Below are 21818 nucleotides of genomic sequence, written 5' to 3'. Positions count from 1 at the left end.
GTCCACCTACATAGTTAGGGGAGATCTCAGGCCCAATCATCTGACAGATGTAGTTGACTGTCTCCCTTGACAGTCGGAGCCTCCTTCGGCACTGCACCTCAGCCATATTGAGGTAGCTGCTTCGCCGCCTGTATATCCTGGAAGCAGGATAATGGCGTCTTCTGCAATCCTTCCACCTTGGACTACCTCTTGGCCCTGCGCCACTTGTGCCTGCGCCTCTCCTCCCAAAGGTGACTCCCCTGGAGGCTGATTGTGCATTCCTGGCCTCCTCCTTATTCTAGCCCTCCCTTACTCCTCAGAGGAGCTGCCTCTAGTGGACATGTCAGAACCCATACCCAGGCTAACAGGAGGAAAGCTGCAGACCTGATAAAGATTACTGACTGCAGAGTGCTGACCCGAAGGTTAAAAGTACAGAGAAAGCTGCTGGAATTCGTTATGAACTGCTACTGATCACACAGGCAAGTTTAAACAACTTTCTGCAATAAATACTCACAGACCAGATTGACAACCCCACTGAGCACTCTTATCTGCCTGCCCATTGCGCCCATGTGCTGACCCGAAGATCGCACAAACGCCTGAAAATCGGTGTCAACTGCTGACTTAAGGGCCTTAACTAGCCCGTTAATTAATGGCAGGCACGCGTCGAACTTCATCGCGCGCCAGCCCAGTGAAATATCGCGATGGCGCGAGGTGAGGTTGGGACGCTCGCCCGACATCACCGCGCGTCATTTTACGCACTGACATTCAGGGCCCGTACCCCACACATCAAGCAGAAAATTCTACCCTCAGGGTAGGAGAATCCCTCCCTGCACGCGCCAGGTGGGAGAATCCCTCCCTGCACGCGCCGGGTGGGAGAATCCCTCCCTGCACGCGCCGGGTGGGAGAATCCCTCCCTGCACGCGCCGGGTGGGAGAATCCCTCCCTGCACGCGCCGGGTGGGAGAATCCCTCCCTGCACGCGCCGGGTGGGAGAATCCCTCCCTGCACGCGCCGGGTGGGAGAATCCCTCCCTGCACGCGCCGGGTGGGAGAATCCCTCCCTGCACGCGCCGGGTGGGAGAATCCCTCCCTGCACGCGCCGGGTGGGAGAATCCCTCCCTGCACGCGCCGGGTGGGAGAATCCCTCCCATGACACTCTGGGTGGGAGACTCTCTCCCTGAACGCGCCGGGTGGGAGAATCTCTCCCTGAACACGCTGGGTAGGAGAATCTCTCCCTGAACACTCTGGGTAAGAGAATCTCTCTCTGAACACTCTGGGTAAGAGAATCTCTCTCTGAACACTCTGGGTAAGAGAATCTCTCCCTGAACACTCTGGGTAAGAGAATCTCTCCCTGAACACTCTGGGTAAGAGAATCTCTCCCTGAACACTCTGGGTAAGAGAATCTCTCCCTGAACACTCTGGGTAAGAGAATCTCTCCCTGAACACCCACGTGCCACAATACTCCCTGCAGAGTTGAGCAACTTTAAACAATTCCAGAAACCACCAAACACTTTTACAATCTCAGCAGGAACAATAGCAAAAGCCGGTAGAAATCAATCAGCAGCTACCTGAAAGTAGTTAACGATTCCTTTTAACACCACGGGGCCGGGGGTGCGGGGGGAGGTGGGGGTGCTAGGGTTTGCTCCTCCTGTCGAATGCACATTCAGATTCATGAGGTTGCTGGGGCACTGACCTTCAAATTGTAGGGGTGCTGCATGACTCGCAATAGAAGTGTATGCATGTAGCACAGATGCCATTTTAGAGGCAAAATAGCACTTGAGAAGCCAAAGGCCAGGCACTAAGGAGCCGAATTTTACAGCCCCAGCTCCAAAGGAGGGAAGTTCAACTACAAATGCTAAACAACGTCAAAGGGGAAATAAATACCACACTAATACAATGGAAGTGCTATCAAGGCACTTAAAATTATATTATCAACTTTCAGCCATATTAGATCTAGATAACTGCTAAGTTGATGTTAATTCCTCTGGAAATGTCAGTTTATATTTAAATCATTACCATATTCATCAGGATGCAGTAAAACACCAAATGTGTGATCAGGGGGAATCTTCCGGGTATCTGCGTTTCTGAAAGAATCCAAAAAAAAAACTGCCATCAAAATCCAAGCAAATCATTAACAACAAAATTATTTTTTTTTTTAAAGTGATCAATAAAGTAAAATTTGACTCCATGGCCTAAACGTTAGGCCTCCTAAACCCCCAAACTGATAAGTAGGAAATATGGGCACACTTGTGACCACAAGCACATGAAACAAGATGCGTCCTTTACCCATGTGTTAGAGGCATGCACCAGGCAGTTTTCATATATGACTATGCCAGTGCCTTCACTGACTGCAGTCAGGGAAACTAACCTTGCTGAACACCTGTAACAAAATTACTTACCTGAGTGCAGAGCCAAAAGGAGCATTGCTGCTCCTCTTGATCTTATAATAAAACCTTGCTCCCAGCCTCTTTGAACACAGGATTCCCAAACCCAAGGTCCACAGCCCTGACCCCAGATCCCCACACCCCAAAACCCTGACCTCTGGCCTCCTGATCTTTCTTCCCTCAAAACCATCACTTGCCTGCGGGCAAGTCTTCACATTTGTGGGCCATTGCAGCCCTAGCAGCAGCCCCAATCTCCACAGCTTTCCTTCATGACCTCCTCCTGCTGCACCATTCCTACGTTATCAGGTACGAGGTTCAATATCTGGGGCTTCGTGCACTGTGCATTCAGATGCTCTTGAAGTTCTATTCCAATATGTTGCCATCTCTGGGACCAATACTTCTTTTTCCTTTGGCCCAATCTAGTTTTTTTTTCTTATATGGCTACAAGTCATACATTGAATAGAGTTAATCGCACCTCCTGCTTGAAAAGGTTTGAATACCAGGACAGGCAAACCTGCCTCCAAACCATACTTATGTTAATTACTGACAGGGTGATGCGATGGATTACTGTAAGAAAGCAATCCACTACCGATTAAGTTGGGGAGCAGCTGCTCCAAATGGAGCAAGACCTGGACAATATCCAGACTTGGGCTGACAAGTGCTATTGAGTGCTAGTCAATAATGACACTTGAAGTGGACCACGGTGGCAAACAACTGGTCAGTGGTGAAAATGGAGGGAAATTTAACGTGCATTAATAGTAAGCCCATATATATTTTATGCATTTTAGAATGTTGCAAATTAGACCATATTTCTGGAAAAAATATTTCTACATATAGTGAAAGGTTTCTTAGTATTTACAGGTGTTAATATCTGCAATTCATTGCAACTTGTAATCAGAGAGTTTGTACATATACCCATTTTGTTACATTCTTTGAAGTCACATAAGAAATGATCATATTTTTTATATTTGTTCTCAGTATGCGGACGTCACTGAAAAGGTCACATTTATTTCCACCTATGGTTGGAAGGTGCTGTTGGGCAGTCTTTGTAGTGGTGCTGCACCTACAATGATGACAGATAGGATGTGTAGAGGATCACACGGCTGGATATTACAGGGCGCCTGGTCATCATTCCCCCAGCTAAAATGTTGAGGAGGAGCCCACCCGTGATCCCGACGGCTGCCCCACAACAATTCCATGCTGGGAGCAGCCTTAATAGCTTTAAGCTGAGACTTCCACCCCTATCTTGGGGGGAAAAAATCCCTCCCGAGAGAACTGCCAGCCAATAGGGTGGAGTGCAGCACTGTAGTCCCAAAAGCGCCAGCTGGGAGTGGTAGCCACTGCTGGGGCAACAGGCAGTCAGTCCCACCATGCCGGGAAGCATGTCCGGGGACAGGTGTCTCAGCGAGGAGGGTGAGGTGGGTGAGGGGCTGGATTTAAGAGACCGTGGGAGGGTTAAACAGGGGGCGACTTCTGATAGGTCCAGGGACTCACAAAGGAGCATAGCTAAAGCTCCCAAACTTCCCACGTGGCATGGGTGAAATACAGATGGGACAGTGGGGGGTTGCCCATGAATTGGGCACATAAGGGCTTCAACAGGCACAATAGTACTGAAGACTTGTGCTCCAGAACTTGCTGTGCCCCTAACCAAGTTGTTCCAGTACAGCTACAACACTGACATTTACCCGGCAATGCGGGAAATTGCCCAGGTGCATCCAGTACACAAAAAGCAGGACAAATCCAGCCTGGCCAACTACTTCTCCATCAGTCTACTCTCCATCATCAGTAAAGTGATGGAAGGGGTCATCAACAGTGCTATCAAGCAGCACTTGCTGATCAATAACCTGTTCACTGACGCTCAGTTTGGGTTCTGCCAAGGCCACTCAGCTCCTGACCTCATTACAGCTTTCATTCAAACATGGACAAAAGAGCTGAGTTCCAGAGGTGAGGTGAGAGTGACTGCCCTTGACATCAAGGCAGCATTGAATGAGTGTGGCACCAAGGCACTCTAGCAAAAGTGGAATCAATGGGAATCAAGGGGAAAACTCTCCGCTGGTTGGAATCATACCTAGCACAAAGGAAGATAGTTGTGGTTGTTGGAGGTCAATCATCTCAGTTCCGGGACATCTCTGCAGAAGCTCCTCAGGGTAGTGTCTTTGGACCAACCATCTTCAATTGCTTCATCAATGACCTTCCTTCCATCATAAGGTCAGAAGAGGGGATGTTCACTGATGATTGCACAATGTTCAGCACCATTCACGACTCCTCAGATACTGAAGTAGTCCACGTCCAAATGGAGCAAGACCTGGACAATATCCAGACTTGGGCTGACAAGTGGCACGTAACATTCGTGTCACACAAGTGTCAGGCAATGACCTTCTGCAACAAGGGAGAATCTAACCATTGCACCTTGACATTCAATGGCATTAGCATCGCTGAATCCCCCATTGACCAAAAACTGAACTGGACTAGCCATATAAATGCTGTGGCTTCAAGATCAGGTCAAAGGCTAAGAATCCTTTCTTTTATTTGCTCACGGAATGTGGGGGTCGCTGGCTGGGCCAGCATTTATTGCCCATCCCTAATTGCCCTTGAGAAGGTGGTGATGAGCTGCCTTCTTGAACTGCTGCAGTCCATGTGGTGTCCTGCAGCGAGTAACTCACCTCCTGACTCCCCAAAGCCTGTCCACCATCTACAAGCCACAAGTCAGGAGTGTGATGGAATACTCTCTAGTTGCCTGGATGAGTGCAACTCCAACTACACTCAAGAAGCTTGACACCATCCAGGACAAAGCAGCCTGCTAGATTGGCACCCAATCAAGCCCCACAAACATTCACTCCGTCCACCACCAACGCACAGCAGCAGCAGTGTGTACCATCTACAAGATGCACTGTAGGAACTCACCAAGGCTCCTTAAACAGCACCTTCGAAACCCATGACCACTACCAACTAGAAGGACAAGGGCAGCAGACACAAAGGAACACTACCTCCTGGAAGTTCCCCTCCATGCTACTCATCATCCTGACTTGAGCTATATCACTGTTCTTTCACTGTCACTGGGGCAAAATCCTGAAACCTCCCTCCCTAACAGCACTGTGGGTGTACCTACACCACATGGACTGCAGCAGTTCAAGAAGGTAGCTCACCGCCACCTTCTCAATGGCAATAAATGCTGGCCTACACCTGATGAATGAATTTTTAAAAAGGTTTGGGCCTGATGCCTCACCCGCTCCCCCATAAAATTGCAGACAGGTCAAGCATTTGTGGGAAGGTGGCTGTGAAGGCCACCTGGGGAATTTTACAGCAACCTCACCCGCAAACACACCGGTGGGAACTGTAATAATCTACCCACTATGGTAGCAAGTTCAAGATTCTCACAATTCTCTGGGTAAAGAATTTCTTTTGAATTCCCTATTTGATTTCACTTTTCTGCATTGAATTTCTTCTGCCTTGTGTCTGCTCATTCCACCAGCCTGTCTATGTTCTCTTGCAGTCTATCACTATCTTCCTCAATGTTTACTACTTTCAAGTTTCACTTCATAAGCAAATTTTGAAATTGCCTCCTGTACCACCCTCCACCCCAAGTCCAAGTCAGTATTGTAGATCAAATATAACAGTATCCCTAGGGGAACATTTTCCCCCTGTTGGGGGGAAAGTGCGGGAGTGGGTGCCGGTGGCCGGCCTTCCGATCGGCGCTCCCAGTCAGGGGAGCGCCATTTTACGTGACGTTCGCCAGGAGGCGCTATGTGCTCCCTGTGTGGGCAGGGAGGGATTCCCTCAGCTGGGAGTGCGCTCTTTCACGCATGTGCACGAAAGAGCGCACAGATCTCCCTGAGGCAAAGCGCTGCCTCAGGGAGATCGGCTCCGATTCAAATGTTGACAGAAAGGTAATAAAAAAAATTTCCTGATATGTCCCCTCATGTGACACTGTCCTTAACTTTTATTTAAACATTTGATAAACATTTAAAATCCCTCGTGAAACCTCATCCTGCCCGTGGATGAGGTTTTATGCTTTTTCCGAGGCCCGCCTGGGCTCCCGGCCTGCCCGCCAACCCTAAGGCTGGACTGGCAGGTCCATCAATCAAGTTAATTAGTTTTTTAATGGCCTTAATAGGCTGTTGACAGTTCGGCGGGTGCACAGCTGATTCGGCTGTGCACCCGCTAAACTGAAAATCTAAATGATGCGGGGTGTCATTGGGATGCACGCCCGACATATTCCCGCGCCATTTGACGCGTCGGTGAGTGGGCCCCGCCCCCAACTCGCCGAATGGAAAAACCTGCCCCCTAGTGCTGAGCCTTGAAGAACTCCACTGTATACCTCCCTCCTAATCCAAAGACAGAAATTCACCATAACACCGTTTTCTATCTCAGCCAATTACCCATGCTGCCTTTGCCCCTTTTATCCCATGAACTTCAATTTTGCTAGCAAGTCTTATATGTGGTATTTTATCAAATGCCTTTTGAAATCAATGTACATACCAGCTGCACTACTCGCATCCACCCTCTCTGTTACCTCATAGTAAATCTCAAATCAAATTGGTCAAACATGATTTGTCCTTCACAATGCTGGTTTACTGGTCTATGCTTGTCCAAATGAAAATTAATTTTTTTCCCAGATTACTATTTCTAAATGCTTCCCCACCAATGACATTAAACTAACTGAGTTGAAATTGCTTGTATTTATCCTTCTCCCATTTGAACATGCATGTAACATTTCCAATCCTTCATTCCTTTGGCATCACCCCTGTATTTAAGGAGGATCGAAAAATTATGACCAGCACCTCCGCAGTTTCTGCCCTTACTTCCCTCAGCAACCTAGGATGCATCCCATCTGGACTGGATGGTTTATCCATTTTAAATACTACCTACTTTCTAGGACATCCTCTTCATCTATTTTTATATTATTCAGGATCCTGGCAACCTCCTTGTTCACCGTAACTTTGACAAAGTCCTCTTCTTTAGTAAACACTAGTGCAAAGTGCTCATTTAGTACTTCAGTCATGCCTTCTGCCTCCACCAACAGGTCTCAATTTTGGTCCCTAATCGGTCCCACCTCAAAACCATTTTATTGTTAAAAGAATTCCTGGATTCTGATCCAACAGTGATAAAGGAATGGAGATATTTGTTTAATTCAGAATAGTATGGGACTTGGATGGGAATTTGAAAGATGGTAATGTTCCCATGACATTGCTGTTCTGTCCCTCTCAGCAGTGGAGATGAGTGGGGTTCAAGTAATCTTGGTGAGTTTCTGTGGTGGACAATACGTTGTACAAATTGCAGCCACAGTGCATCAGTGGTAGAGAGGTTAAATATTGTCCAGTGGTAGAGACAACAATCAAGCCAGCTGCCCTGTTCTATATGGTGCTGAGCTTCTTGAGCATTGTTGCAGCTGCATCAAATCATACAAGTGATTAGGCATTTTGCTGAAAAGAGTGACATGAAAAGCTGAAGCTTTTCATCTTGCACTCATCAGGACAAACACAAGAATGCCAAATTTCAAACGATCACAACAATTTATATTACAGGAGAATAGGGTGCTGATTGGCTGGCAAACCTGATTTGCTGAGATTGTGCCATGGAGAAAACAATGGGGACCTATAGGCAGGCTCCCCAAGCTTCGGGTAATTCAAAAAAGGCACAAGGGCTTGAACATTTTCCTTTTGTTTGCAGAGAACGGAACTCTGCGTACGAATGTATGTCCACTACTGTCTAGTGCAAGACTCCTTCATCAGTCAATATACAGATTGGGATTCATATAATTCCACACTCTATAAGATTGGCCTTATCAGGAATCTTATAAATAGGGCCCTGAGCCATTTGAACACCTTTCAAGCTTGATTGCAGAAATAGAATGCATCACAGCTATCCTGTGGGAAAATGACTATCCTGATCAGGTCATAGTTTGCTGCGTATCATATAAACTCACAAATGGGCCAAAGGCCTGAAAGTGCCCAGACTACCTCAAATTACCCTGGAAAGGCAAAATATCTCAAAAATATTAACAGGTTAAGCACACTGTTTCATGTTGCTGTTATGCAGGGGTAAATCAAGAGGTATTTTCCACTAATAGGATTCTGGAGTCAGTCCAAAAAGACGTTCTACCTACCACAAAATTGAGCAACATTATGTATGAATTTTAGTACCGGTACAATGCCAGGTACATAGACCATATGTTGCAACAATTGACTGATTGAATCAAACAACATGTTCCTTAGCTGTTCATAATAGGCAGAGTACAGGTCATAGTCAACCAGCCCACACTTGCAAAACCCAAAGTATCTATTGTTAGATGTGATTCTATAATTGTGCAGCACTTCTCTTTAGCTCTGAAGAAAAGTCATACGGACTCGAAATTTTAACTCTGTTTCTCTCTCCACAGATGCTGCCAGGCCTGCTAAGTTTTTCCAGCATTTTCTGTTTTTATTTCAGATTTCCAGAATCTGCAGTATTTTGCTTTTTTTTAGTAACTAATTTAAGATAATCAGTCCAGCTTGTAACATGGCTCATTTACTTTTGCTGGAAGCAACATGCATTTATGCGTAGGGACCCGTTCTCTGCAAACAAAAGGAATATGTTTAAGCCTTGCACCCTTTTTGAATTACCTGGAAGCTTGAGGAGCCCATAGTTCCCCGTTGCTTTCTCCGCGGCAATGCCTCGGCCAATCAAAGTTGACTTGCCAACTAATCAACACCCTTTCTCCTGCAGTGTAAATTGTTGTGATCATTTGAAATTTGGCATTCTTGCAGCTGTCTGGATGAGTGCAAGATGAAAAGCATTGGCAACACATCTCTCTTTTCAGCAATATTCAAGTTCTGTACTAACAAGCGGCTGTTTGATTGCGTATTCCATCACACTCCCGACTTGAATCTTGTGGATCATGCCTGGTTTTTGAAAGTCAGGATTTTAACCTCTCACCAAAGTCTGCTAAGTCCCTGTTCTGCGCTTGTAGCCATGTAGTTGATATGGTTGCTCAAGTTCAGTTGCTAGTAAATGGTGCCACCCACTGTGCTGCCCCCCCCCTGGGTGTTGATGGACTCAGCAATGGTAGTATCACTAAATAATAGGGGGAGATAGGTGGTATTTCTTTTATTCAAGATGATTGTTATCTAATTATTATCATAAATGTTGCGTGCTACTTGTCAGTCCAAATTTGAATGTTTTCCAGGCCCTATTATAGGCTGGAATGGGCTACTTCATTATTGGGTGAGTAGCAATTGGAACCGCAAACTGTGGGATCATCATCAAACTGCACTATCCTGCTATTATGATAGAGGAAAATTAATTGAAGAAGCAACTGAAGATGTTTGGGACAAGAATGCTTCTCTGAGGAACTCTTGCAGTGATGTCCTGAGGCCATAATGATTGCCCTCGGAGAACCACTAATATCTTCCTTTGCATCAGGGCATGATGCCAGCCTGGAGGTTTTTCCCTTTGCTTTCAATGGCTTTAGTTTTCCAAAGGCTCCTTGTTGTCTTACTTTGTTAAATATTACCTTAAGGTCATAGGCAGATATGCTCATCACTCCTCTGACATTCAATTTGATGGCACTATCCATGACTCTTTCCATCACTTTACTGATGATTGAAAGGAGACTTATAGGGCAATAATGAGCCTGGTTAAACTTATCCTAGTTTTTGAAGATAGTACATACCAGACCAATGATCAAAGTTGTCAGGTAGATGTTAGTGTCATAGTAGTACTGGAAAGGTTTCGTTCAGGAAATGGCAAGTCTTTAGCACTACAGCTAGGATGCTGTGAGGGTCTTTGTTGTGTCCAGCCACATTGTAAGGTCATGTTCAATTAACTAAATCTCCTGGACACAGGTATTTATGAATGTAGGTATCCTGGGAACAGGCAAAGTAGGGTTATCCTCCTGGCACTTTTGACTCGAGACATTTATAAACACTTCAATTCTGTCTCTTGCACCTGTGTGCTGGGCTCCACCATGGTTGAGAATGGAAATGTTCATTCAGCCTGCCTTTAGTTGCCTGGTTGTCCCTCAACATTCTCAACTGGGCCATAGAGAGTCCTCTGATCCATTTGTTGTGGAATTACCTAGCACTGTCTACAGCCTGCTATTTTTGTGTTTAACATGTGGGTAGCCCTATACATTGGATTCACTAGGTTCATATTCTGTCCTGCATCATATATTGTGATGGTATACAATTCAGCTGCGATGATGGCCCACAGCATGTTGCAGATATCAGGTTTTGGGCTATATCTGTCCTAGGCTATAATAACTTATCATTAATGCTACATTATATGATGGAGGGTGCCCTCACAGTGGAACTGAGAGCTTGTCTGCACAAGGACTTTGGTCTATCAATGAGATCATAGGTAGAACTGTCTGCAACAGATAGACTGGTGAGGACATGGTCAAGTAGGCTAACTCATGTTAATTGTCTCACGAGCTAACAGCTGCAGTCTAGCAGCTATGTCCTACAACATTCAGCCAATTTGGTCAGTAGTGGTATGACACAGCCATTCTTGGTAATAAACAATTAAGTTCGTTGACAGAGTATATCTTGTGTTTCATTTCTCTTAGAGCTTTCTCAAAATAATTTTCAACACTGTGGACATATAAGAACATAAGAAATAGGAGCAGGAGAAGACCATGTAGCCATAAGACCACCTCTGTTCTACTACTGCCAACTGGTCTGTATGATTTTCTGATAGCTGAACTTTGTAGTAATTGTTTACAGCCAGCTGGCTTATTATCAACTGCATGACATGAACTGGAGTCACTAGATAGAAATGGCAGAGACTTTCCCTAATGGACAATAGCTTAACTACTTGAACTTCTATAACAATCCTTCTTTTGCATGGTTATTTTTCTGGCATTAGCCTACAAATTTCACTTGAAGTAGTCTCTAAGGTAGAAGAGGCTTGTATAGTAGTGCTCGGTGTAGTACACATTTATCACCAACAGATGGAAAATGTAGCTCTGAGGTCTGGTCGCCTACATGAAAAGAAACTCCAGGGTTTTTCCTGGATGGCTGAGCTAAGAGTTTTCGAAAGAACTCCCTCATCTTTATTTCTCAAGATCCTCTATCATCAATTATTAATTCCAAGAGTGAAGACTAAAAGTGCCACTATATTGTTTCTGCTCTGAAATTTCACTAGGTCTGTTTGTATTTGTGTCAGTGTTCGGGTGGGGGTTGGGTGGAATTTTTCCTAAATATCTAAGTCCTCAGGAAATTTATATTTATGATTTAAATCAAAATCTTTCTTCCAAAGTTTAAATTGGACTTACGGATCATGAACTTTTCCAATTTGATGGTGTGTTTTTTCCCTGAAGTCTTCAACTTTTTTTGATACGATCTTTGCAGAATTTCGCCTATGAAGAAAAGAAGCAATAATAATTGTGACTATTTTAATAGCAGGTGCCTCATTTGAACAAAACATAGGAAGGAAGTATCACAAGTCAACTGAAGTTATAACATACAAACATTCAAAATTGATGGGCTCTATCAAGCCTGCCCCACACTCAGAAAATTAACAGAGGGTCAATATGAATACCAAATGTGTTTCCATTTGTAGCTAAGTTACCCAAAACCCCAGCAATCTTTGACAGGCAATATACATTATATACATTTGACAGGCAAGTATCATTATTTTAAAACTGCCTGGTGTGATTTACATGACATGAGGTTTATTTTTGTGGTTGCTGACTGGCCTAGTGTTTTCTTGAAAGGGTGGTGAATAATGAAATGGCAGATTTGACAAAGGTCCACTTAGTATGTCAGCTTTCTGATTCATTTGAAATGCTTATTTTACCGCTCTGAGACTGAAAAAGGTGGAATATCTAACAGAGGTCAATGGAGATGTGTGGGATAGATATCAAAAAAAGTTCAAAACACCATGACAGTCCTTAGTTAAACTTAGATATAATGTTATAGGTGCAAGTGCCTATTTTTGAAGTCAAATCCGTATGAGATACCCACAGCTAGAAAAGCCTTGCAGTGAATGTATAAAGCAGTTCCTTTATGATACCACCAGCCCTGTTTCATTGACTTTCATTGAACGGAAGGGAAACACGATATCTCTACAGCTAGTCTTTAGAACAAACACTTACTGTTGCTCTTCAGTTAACCAGCGTAATGTTTTTGCTGTTAATCTTCCATCACTAAAATAAGGAGTCTCTAGTCCAAATGTACTATATCTGCTGTGTCTTGACCAGTCATATTTTCTGTCCCTCTGCTCCCCTATGGAAATAATTCAAGAAATCTGTTTAAATCTTGACACCTATGCTATTATTTTGATAACCATTACATGTCCCATTACAAATTCTTGCATCGTCACTAAGCCATTGCTGACATTCTGAACCAGTCACTCAACCCATGTCAAACAGGTTGACGAACACTCATAATTCAGATTAAAAGAATTCAGGAAATACCTCCATCTAATAAAGGAAATGGGTATCCCACACAACCACAAAAGATGTTATTTTAAAAATATTAGCAGATGTACTATGGAATCACACTCGGTTTTGAACATATATGGCTTAATTTATGTTTTTATGTGGGACTTTGTTGAAAGCCTTCTGAAAGTCCAAATAAACCACATCCAATGGCTACCCCTCATCAACTCTACTAGTTACATTCTCGAAAAATTCCAGCAGATTTGTCAAGCATGATTTCCCTTTCGTAAATCCATGCCGACTCTGTCTGATTCTGTCACTGTTTTCCAAGTGCTCAGCTATTAAATCTTTTATAATGGACTCTAGAATTTTCCCCACTACTGACGTCAGGCTGACTGGTCTATAATTCCTTGTTTTCTCTCTACCTTCCTTTTTAAATAGTGGGGTTACATTAGCTACCCTCCGATCTGTAGGAACTGTTCCAGAGTCTATAGCATCTTGGAAGATGACCACCAATGCATCCACTATTTCTAGAGCCGCTTTCTTAAGTACTCATCCTTTATACTTTATATTAAATGAATTTGCTACAATCTAAATGAGCTAAGTTTTACTTATTACTGTTAATTCTTTTTGATGCGGTCTTTCTCATCCTTTGAATGTAGGTCATCCTCCATTCTTTATACTAAATGAATTGGCTACAATCTAAATGGCCTACGTTAAGGAATATTGCAGAAAAAAATTGTTTGCAAAGTGCCACAGTGCTACACAGACTTACCTTAACTCTCCGAAAGCAGGCAGGTAGTGGCACACTGCACTTTATGCTCCCGAGGAATTAATGTGGTCTCCGTAGTGCCTCTTCAAGCTTCAACTGAAACTCTGCTTACCCAGGTATCGAGGGTTTCTGCCAATCTTCTGTCAAGCTTACAGTGGTTGATTAGGAGGGCCCCACAGAAATTCCCAGTACATTTTTACATTGGTCAATGAGATGGCTATTGTTAAGGTAAAATGAGCCTTATCATGCCTGGCAATTGGTCTGTCAAATTAAGCAAACAACACTAAGAAATGCATTCTTTGGATTGGCAGGGTCAACATGAATTTATGAAAGGGGAATCTGTTGGAAATCTGACAAACCTGTTGGAGTTTTTTGAGGATGTAACTACCAGAATAGATAAGGGGGAACCAGTGAATGTGGCATATCTGGATTTTCAGAAGGCTTTCAATAAGATTGCACACAAGAGATCAGTAAACAAAATTAGAGTGCATGGGATTGGGGGTAATATACTGGCATGGATTGAGAATTGGTTAATGGACAGAAAACAGAGAGTAGGAATAAATGGGTCATTCTCAGGTTGACAGGCTGTGACTAGTGGGGTACCGCAAGGATCAGTGCTCGGGCCCCGGCTATTCACGATCTATATCAATGATTTGGATCTGAGGACCAAATGTAATATTTCCAGGTTTGCTGATGACACAAAACTAGGTGGGAATGTGAGTATTGAGGAGGATGCGAAGAGGCTTCAAGGGGATTTAGGCAGGTTAAATGAGTGGGCAAGAACATAGCAGATGGAATATAATGTGAAAAAATATGGAATTATCCACTTTGGTAGGAAAAACAGAAATGCAGACTATTTCTTAAATGGGGAGAGACTGGGAAGTGCTGATGTCCAAAGGGATCTGGGCATCCTTGTTCATGAGTCACTGAAAGCAGGTGCAGTAAGCAATTAGCCTTTATTGCAAGAAGATTTGCATATAGGAGTAAAGATGTCTTGCTGCAATTGTATAGAGCCCTGGTGAGACCACACTTGGAGTATTGTGTACAGTTTTGGTCTCCTTACCTAAGGAAGGATATACTTGTCATAAAGGGAGTGCAATGAAGGTTCACCAGACTGATCCTGGGATGGCAGGATTGTCCTATGAGGAGAGATTGAGGAGGCAGGGCCTATGTTCTCTAGAGTTTAGAAGAATGAGAGGTGATCCCATTGAAACATACAAAATTTTTGATAGGGTAGATGCAGGATGTTTCCCCTGGTTGGGGGTTGGGAGGGGAGAGGGGGTTGGGGGGCGGTGGTCTACAACCAGGGGACACAGTCTCAAAATAAGGGGTAGGCCATTTAAGATTGAGACGAGGAGGGTTTTCTTCATTCAGCTGTTGGTGAATCTTTGGAATTCTCTATCCCAGCGGGCTTTGGAGGCTCAGTCATTGAGTATGTTCAAGACAGAGATCAATAGGTTTCTTGATATTAAAAACATCAAGAGATATGGAGATAGTGTGGGAAAATGGCATTGAGGTAGAGGATCAGCCATGATTTCATTGAATGGGGGAGCAGGTTCAAGGGACTGAATGGCCTACTCCTGCTCCTATTTCCTACATCCCTATGTATTCTGTTTCTCATTTAACCACATATTGCTTGATAAAGTTTTACTGCCAAACATAGTAAAAACAAATGGCTTGGGCTGACAAATACATAACTATAGAATCTGCATGGAAACTCAAAGTTTTCAGATTTTCCTAAACAGGAGATCCCTTGTGAATATTGATAAAATGTGTCTTTACCAATATACAACAAGAGAAATAAGAACATAAAAAATAGGAGCAAGAGTAAATCATTCGGTGCCTCGAGCCTGCTCTGCCATTCAGTACAATCATGGCTGATCTTCCACCTCAACTCCACTTTCCAGCCCACTCCCTATATCGCTTGGTTCCCTAAGAGCTCAAAATTTTTCCGATCACAATCTTGAATATATTCAACGGTAGAGGATCAACAACTCTCTGTGGTTGACAATTCCAAAGATTCACAATCTTCTGAGTGAAGAAATTTCACTTCACCTCAGTCCTAAATGATTGACCCCTCATCTTGAGGCTGCTCACATCTGTTCTAGGTATCCTAGCCAGGGGAAACAACCTCTCAAAGTCTTCATGCATTCAGATAAAGAGACTTTTTTTAAAACTTTTTTTTTCAGGGACCTTATTCACTGATACATTATTACAGTCAAACTCTCTCTCTCTCTCTCCCTGTTCCCACTTTGTTCGTCTTTATCCAAATCTCTACATGCTCTATTGCCTTGCCTTTTCTCTTTGATTTCTAAATTTCTCTTCTCCTGACACCCAGTAAGTCAACTGCAAAGTTCATTCATATCTGATGAGATGAGCAGAAGTCCAATGTCTTCTTTGGATCCCTTATGACCTTCCTTTAAACTCCCTTTGTCTCAAGACAGCCAACTTGAGGCAATGTCTGCTTCCTGTTGAGTTAAAATTTGTGGGTCAATTTGGATTCTTCAGAGGACACTTCAGAAACAGTTTCATACTTAGAGTGAAACTGTTCTGTAACCATTTAATTTAGAGAATGGATTCATTTGTCCTAAGTAGGTTGAATAAACTTGCTCAGCTTTTAACATTAGCAAGCCGGTATATGATTGGATGTGGAATTTAAGAGTCAGATTGGTAAACTGGAGTGCTCTAGGCTACTTCAATCACTCTCCAAGATGATTGTATACAACAACTTGCATTTATTATACAGAAGAAAACCCATGACAGATGCTTCTATTGCAGCTTAATGGTCTTACCAGCATCATCTTGTGCAATTATGTTTTCAACAGAATTCTGTTCCTGTTGTTTGATGCTCTGTATAATAATCCTTAAAAATGTGCCACACCAACATATATGACCCAAACTAATCCACAGTATTGCTGCTAAAAATGTGGAATTAAAAAGCACCTAATCTTTTTAATATTTCACCTTCCACCTACACTACCCGTAACCCCTCAAGAAGGAGTACTGATTATTGCCACTGACACGACCTTGAGCTCCACAGAGCTGTCAGTGATTGTCAAAAGAAAGCTTGATGCTTATGCAGTGAAAAGGTTGAACAATCAGCAAAAGGTTAGTATGCAAGTACAACAATGTTTACGAAGATAAGGCAGGGGAGTAGGGCTAGGTGGAATGCTCTTTCAGAGAACCAGTGCAGACTCGATGGGCCGAATGGCCTCCTTCTGCACTGTAAAGATACTGTGATACTCTGAAAGCTAATAGAATGTTATCGTTTATTGCGAGGGGAATTGAATACAAAATTAGGGAGGTTATGCTTCAGTTATACAGGGCATTGGTGAAACCACATCTGGAGTACTGTGTTGATCTCCAAATTGAAGGAAGGATGTAAATGCTTTGGAAGGAATTCAGAGAAGGTTTATTAGACTAATACCTGGAATGGGCAGGTTGTTTTATGAGGATAGGTTGGACAGTCTGGGGTGGAGTTTATAAAAGTAAGAGGCAACTTGATTGAAACATATAAGATCCTGTGGAGTCTTGACAGGATGGATGTGAGAGGATGTTTCCTCTTGTGGGAGAATCTAGAACTAGGAGTTACTGTTTAAAAATAAGGGGTTGCCCGTTTAAGGCAGAGGTGAGGAGAATTTTTTTCTCTCAGAGGGTCGTGAGTCTATGACTCTCTTCCTCAAAAGGCGGTAGAAGCAGAGTCTTTGAATATTTTTAAGGCAGAGGTAGACAGATTCTTGATAAGCAAGGGGGTGAAAGGTTATCAGGGGTAGGTGGGAATGTGGAAATGAGGTTACAATTGAATGGTGGAGCAGGCTCGAGGGGCCAAGAGGCCTAATCCTGCTCCTAATTCATATGTTCCTATGTAATTCAGTTTATTTGCTAAAAGATATTGGCAGGTGCTTGAAAGCAGATTAGAAATGGTGGATACTGTGGCGAGGAAGAAAAATGCCCCAGAAAAGGGAGACAGTAAATAAATCAATCATAAAACATCTCGCTACAAATATTTGCTAATACTATTGATGTCTCTTTTTGCAGTTACTTATTCATTTTGTAAGGCTGTCTGATTTTATATGTTTATGAATTATTCACGAAAATGTAGAACTCAATTTAAGATGTGATACTTGCTGCTGAAGACAATAGATTGAGGGAGAAATCCATGGGGAAGATTTTCATGGTGCTACCACCCCATTTGTGCTTACAACAGGATGGTAGAAAGATCAAGGTAATGTAATGGTTAGCCACACTAACTTAGCACTGAGTTTTCAAGCAGACCTCCATCCAAGCTGCCAGATTTGGTGATGCATGTGCAAAAATCAGTTGATGCTCTAAGGAGCCTCAAAGCCATTTTCATCTCAGTAACCCCCCCACCCCGAATATCATCAGTTCTTGCTTCTGCCCACCAACTATATACTGTATGTTGCACCCAGTGTTAATGAAAATTAAAGAGATCCTTAGCTGAAGCAGGTGAAATGTGGATAGAAGCATGGGACACATTTTTACAGCAGTCACATGTTGTTTTGAACTTTAAAGAGTTCCAACTTGACTGCGTTTCCTGCTGTAGGTTCTATACACAAGATGCTTAGGATTCTAAAGTTGCTTCATTCATCCCCGATACTTATTCCCCTCCTTTTTAAGGTGTTGCTGCAGTCCCTTCCCATTCAGCCAGCCAATGAAGTTTTAGCCCTGGCCCATGTTCAGAAACACAACCTGCCTACTGGAGAATGCATTTCAAACTGGAAGCTTGCTGAATACATCAAAATTTTAAAATCCAGAATCATAACAGAATGTGTCCAACACTGACTCCTTCCCACCCACTGCTCACCTGAAGAGCAGTCCAAATAAAAATCTCCTCTCTCATAAGTCCTGATAAAGTCAAGTCCTGACTTTCTGACATATGCAATATGCTACCATATTCCAATTTTAATTCCTACCTGACTTAGATTGGTACAGTAGTATATAAGTAGTTGTAAGAAACAATTTTGTTCTTCCTAACTTACATTATTGCAACTAAACAGGAATTCAGAATAAATGTGTATTAGTTACAGAAATCATAGCCTGGGTTTTAGCTTGGAAGTGAGTTATGTGTGGGGGTCGCAGTTTTGAGGTCAGAAAACCCAGAGAAGCGGCTTTCCAGAATATCCTGTAGCATTTAATGGCATGGTTATTTTAGATGGGGTTCCTGCTCGCAGGCAACCTGATTGACAGGCTGGAGGCATTTTGGGCAGAAAACCTGCTTCACAAGGCCAAAAAGCAGGTTGGTGGGGGAGTGAGAGAGGTCATTAGGTGGGTCCAGATTTGGTGGGTTGGGGGTAGGGGGGAGTGGGGTGTGAGTATGAGCTCAGGATCACAGGTTTAAGTTTACTGAATTAGCTTGTTGGGCCTAGAGGAAGCGCTCCTGCTCCACCTGGTTCAGAAACAGTGCTGTAATGGCATTTACCAATGGATTGAGTCACTCTTGCCTTTAAGCTACCACGTTTCCCAAGATCTCGCAACTACAGCTGCCTGTGGTTAAAAATAGAATGACTATTAAAATGAAGGCACAAATCCTCATTATCATATTCAAATAACCAGCTTGCTTCCAGTGAGCAGGTTATCCCTCTTCCCTCTTTCATTAGACAACATAAGTGAGCAGAATACAAGCAGGTTTGATTCCTGCTCCAGGGCCAGGATTTTCCCTTCCTGCCATCCGAGAAGTTGGCAGCGAACACATTGCCACTGATACTGCCTGCCTCGCAGCCATTTAACGCTTCAACCAGTGTTAATTGGCTGGAGGCAGGATTTCTGCCCTTCAGTCGGAAGGAAGTCCCACCTCAAAGAGCTGGCAGCCAATTTGATTGCCTGGCAGCTCTAGTCCCAGCAGCGGCCAGGACTGTGATTGCAAGCAGTTCCCAGAGTCTAAGTCCCTAAGTCCTAGGAGTCCAAGGCCAAGCAAGTTTTGGGGGTCTCAGGGCAGGGAGGCGAGGCCCAGATGGTGAGCAGAGGGGGCTAGGGGTGTTGGCGGACAGGCCAAGGTGGGAGGAACCACCCACTGCAGCATGACCTTTGGGGGGGGGTGGGGGGAGGGGTGCCCAATGTTAAAAGGAGGCTGATGATGGAAGCGCCCCTTTCACTCCCGAGGCCTGGGCAGGGTCACATGTTAGGCTTCACCCCTGCCCCTGACCTCCTGCCAGCCTGAAAATTGAGGCTGGACAGGAAATGATCCTTGTGGTTTTTAATTGGCCACTTAAGGGGCTCAAATGGAGTAAGGGCAGGGATGCCAACCCACTTCAGGCCTCCCATTGCATAATTGTAGAAAGGTCGGGGTGGGCGAGAGCCCAGTATGATGGCCACCTGAAGAATTTGATGGCCACCTCCCTGCCTACAAACCCACTGGCAGGGAACGTTAAATTCTGCCCCAGTTGTTTTTGCATTTTAACCTCCGAAACAACCTCAGACCACCCATTTTTCAGAGTCAAGATTCAGACCCATGTTTCCTTACCAACATTGTAATCATTGTGTGTTACAACATATAGTGGATGTCCTTTCTCTGATTCTTCATAAACTTGGTGTCGAGTCTTTGGTGGGTTTATAAGCTCTCCAGCAGAGATAGCTGAAATAAAAATTTTAATACCGTCTTAAGTAGTCAAATTCTACGTGGTACCTACACAAAGTAAAGAGTGCATAAACATTTATTATATAAAAGTAAGTGCCAGTTTTTGCAGTTGGCAACAGCATTCTGAGTCAGAAGACTGTGGGCTCAAGCTCCAGGCTTTGAACACTTCAAGCTAGGCTTGCACTTTCTTACAGAATTTAGGAAGCGCTTTTTCTCATTCTTTCACAGGATGTGAGAATCGCTTGCTAGGCCAGCATTTGTTGCTCATCCCTAATTGCCTTTGAAAAGGGGCTGCAATTTTTTGAAGTTCCAGCCTTTTAACAATAACTTGCATTTATGTATCACCTTTCACTTGTTAAAATAACCCAAAGTATTTCACAGAGACAGTCTCACCGAAAGAGATGGGCACGGGCTTGGGTGGCAACATCATGTTTTGGTGGTATTTGTAAGGCATACGAGGCTGAGCATGGAGCAGATGCTCGCAAGGAGAGAGGGTCAAACTTCTTTGAGGAGTGGGTGGTTCCTTTTGATATTAGTATGAAGACTCTTCTATAAGCACTCATTTGCACTGATGTTAAATAAATAAGAGGTTCAAATAGGAATGAGTGAATTAGCAGCCAACAAGAAATTATTCCAATGAAATTCTGATTTTCATTTTATTTGAGTCAAGCCAACTCTAAACTGTTTGCTTAAAAGCTCAGGTAAGGCGCTTCCTCCAGAGATTCAGTATTAATAGAGTGAGCTGCTGAGCCATAGGGCGGAATTTTACGTCGCACAGGCAGGCGCGTGCCTGACCCGATGGGGCATAAAATAGCACGCGACGATGTCGGGCAAGCGTCCCGATGTCATCACGCACTCGCACGATATTTCAGTCGGCAGGCACGTGCGAGAATTGGCAGCGCGCCCACTGACAATTAAGAGGCCTATTAAGGCCATTCATTTATTAATTAAGAGATTTTTCGTTGCCCATCCAATGTTATGGTTGGCGGGCAGGCGAATCGGCCAGGTGGCCTTTGCATTTGTCAGGAAACTTCATCCATGAGAGGGATGAGATTTCCGACATTAAATTTAAAATGTTTTGACATAAATTTTATTATGTATGTGTGCATGTGAGTGAGTCCTACGTGAGACTATTTTTTCAGACTTTCCAAATCCTTATTTTTTATTTAAAACTTCTTCAGCTCCCTGAGGCAGCTCTCTGCCTTCAAGGTGCTTTCATTGTGCACTCCCCTGCGCCTGCGCAGACTTCAGCGCTCATCCTCCTCCCCTCCCCCCAACCCAGGCAGCGCTGAGCCTTTCAACACGCCTTTCCCACTGGCTGCCATTAATTAGCCAGCCAGTATGAAATCGCGGTCAGGGGCCGATCGCGGGCAGCGGACCGTTTCCTGGCTGCTCCCAGACCCTTCCAATGCACCTGCCCGATGACCCGAAAATCCTACCCATACAGACCAGGGATATCCCAGGTTCAATCGCTTGCCTACTTGGAGTTAGTTCATCTCAGGCAAATTTGTGTTGTGTTGCTATCAGTGGTCCCAGTGTCCTTGGTTTAAGCAGGGGGAAAAATACCTATCGGGGCTGTTGCACTTGAATATGTCCAGTGATCCATGCCCAGCGTGCAGTGAAGACAGAATATTACTTGGCTGCGGTGACCATGCAAATGACAACTGGCAAGACACATCTATGAATAATAATGGAAAACTGGATAAACTACTGGAGGATACAAATCACTT

The 21818-nt window shown here is 43.9% G+C and overlaps 1 protein-coding gene across 3 annotated transcripts in view; it reads right to left on the bottom strand.

The window, feature by feature from the left end:
- The window catches only part of efhb (EF-hand domain family, member B), a 95041-nt gene that overhangs the window by 38673 nt on the left and 34550 nt on the right, over nt 1-21818 (bottom strand). For all 3 annotated transcript variants that reach the window (XM_078534846.1, XM_078534860.1, XM_078534855.1), the window contains 4 exons: nt 19975-20085; nt 12437-12566; nt 11615-11698; nt 1994-2061 (listed from right to left, as the gene is read on the bottom strand). In XM_078534846.1, coding sequence (XP_078390972.1) covers nt 1994-2061; nt 11615-11698; nt 12437-12566; nt 19975-20085 — 393 coding nt within the window. The remainder of the gene's footprint in view (nt 1-1993; nt 2062-11614; nt 11699-12436; nt 12567-19974; nt 20086-21818) is intronic.

The sequence above is a fragment of the Cetorhinus maximus genome, chromosome 3, assembly GCF_964194155.1.
Source record: "Cetorhinus maximus chromosome 3, sCetMax3.hap1.1, whole genome shotgun sequence".
In the NCBI taxonomy this organism is placed as follows: Eukaryota; Metazoa; Chordata; class Chondrichthyes; order Lamniformes; family Cetorhinidae; genus Cetorhinus; species Cetorhinus maximus.
The sequence above is the reverse complement of the archived record's forward strand: the minus strand, read 5'-3'. Positions and strand labels throughout refer to the sequence as shown.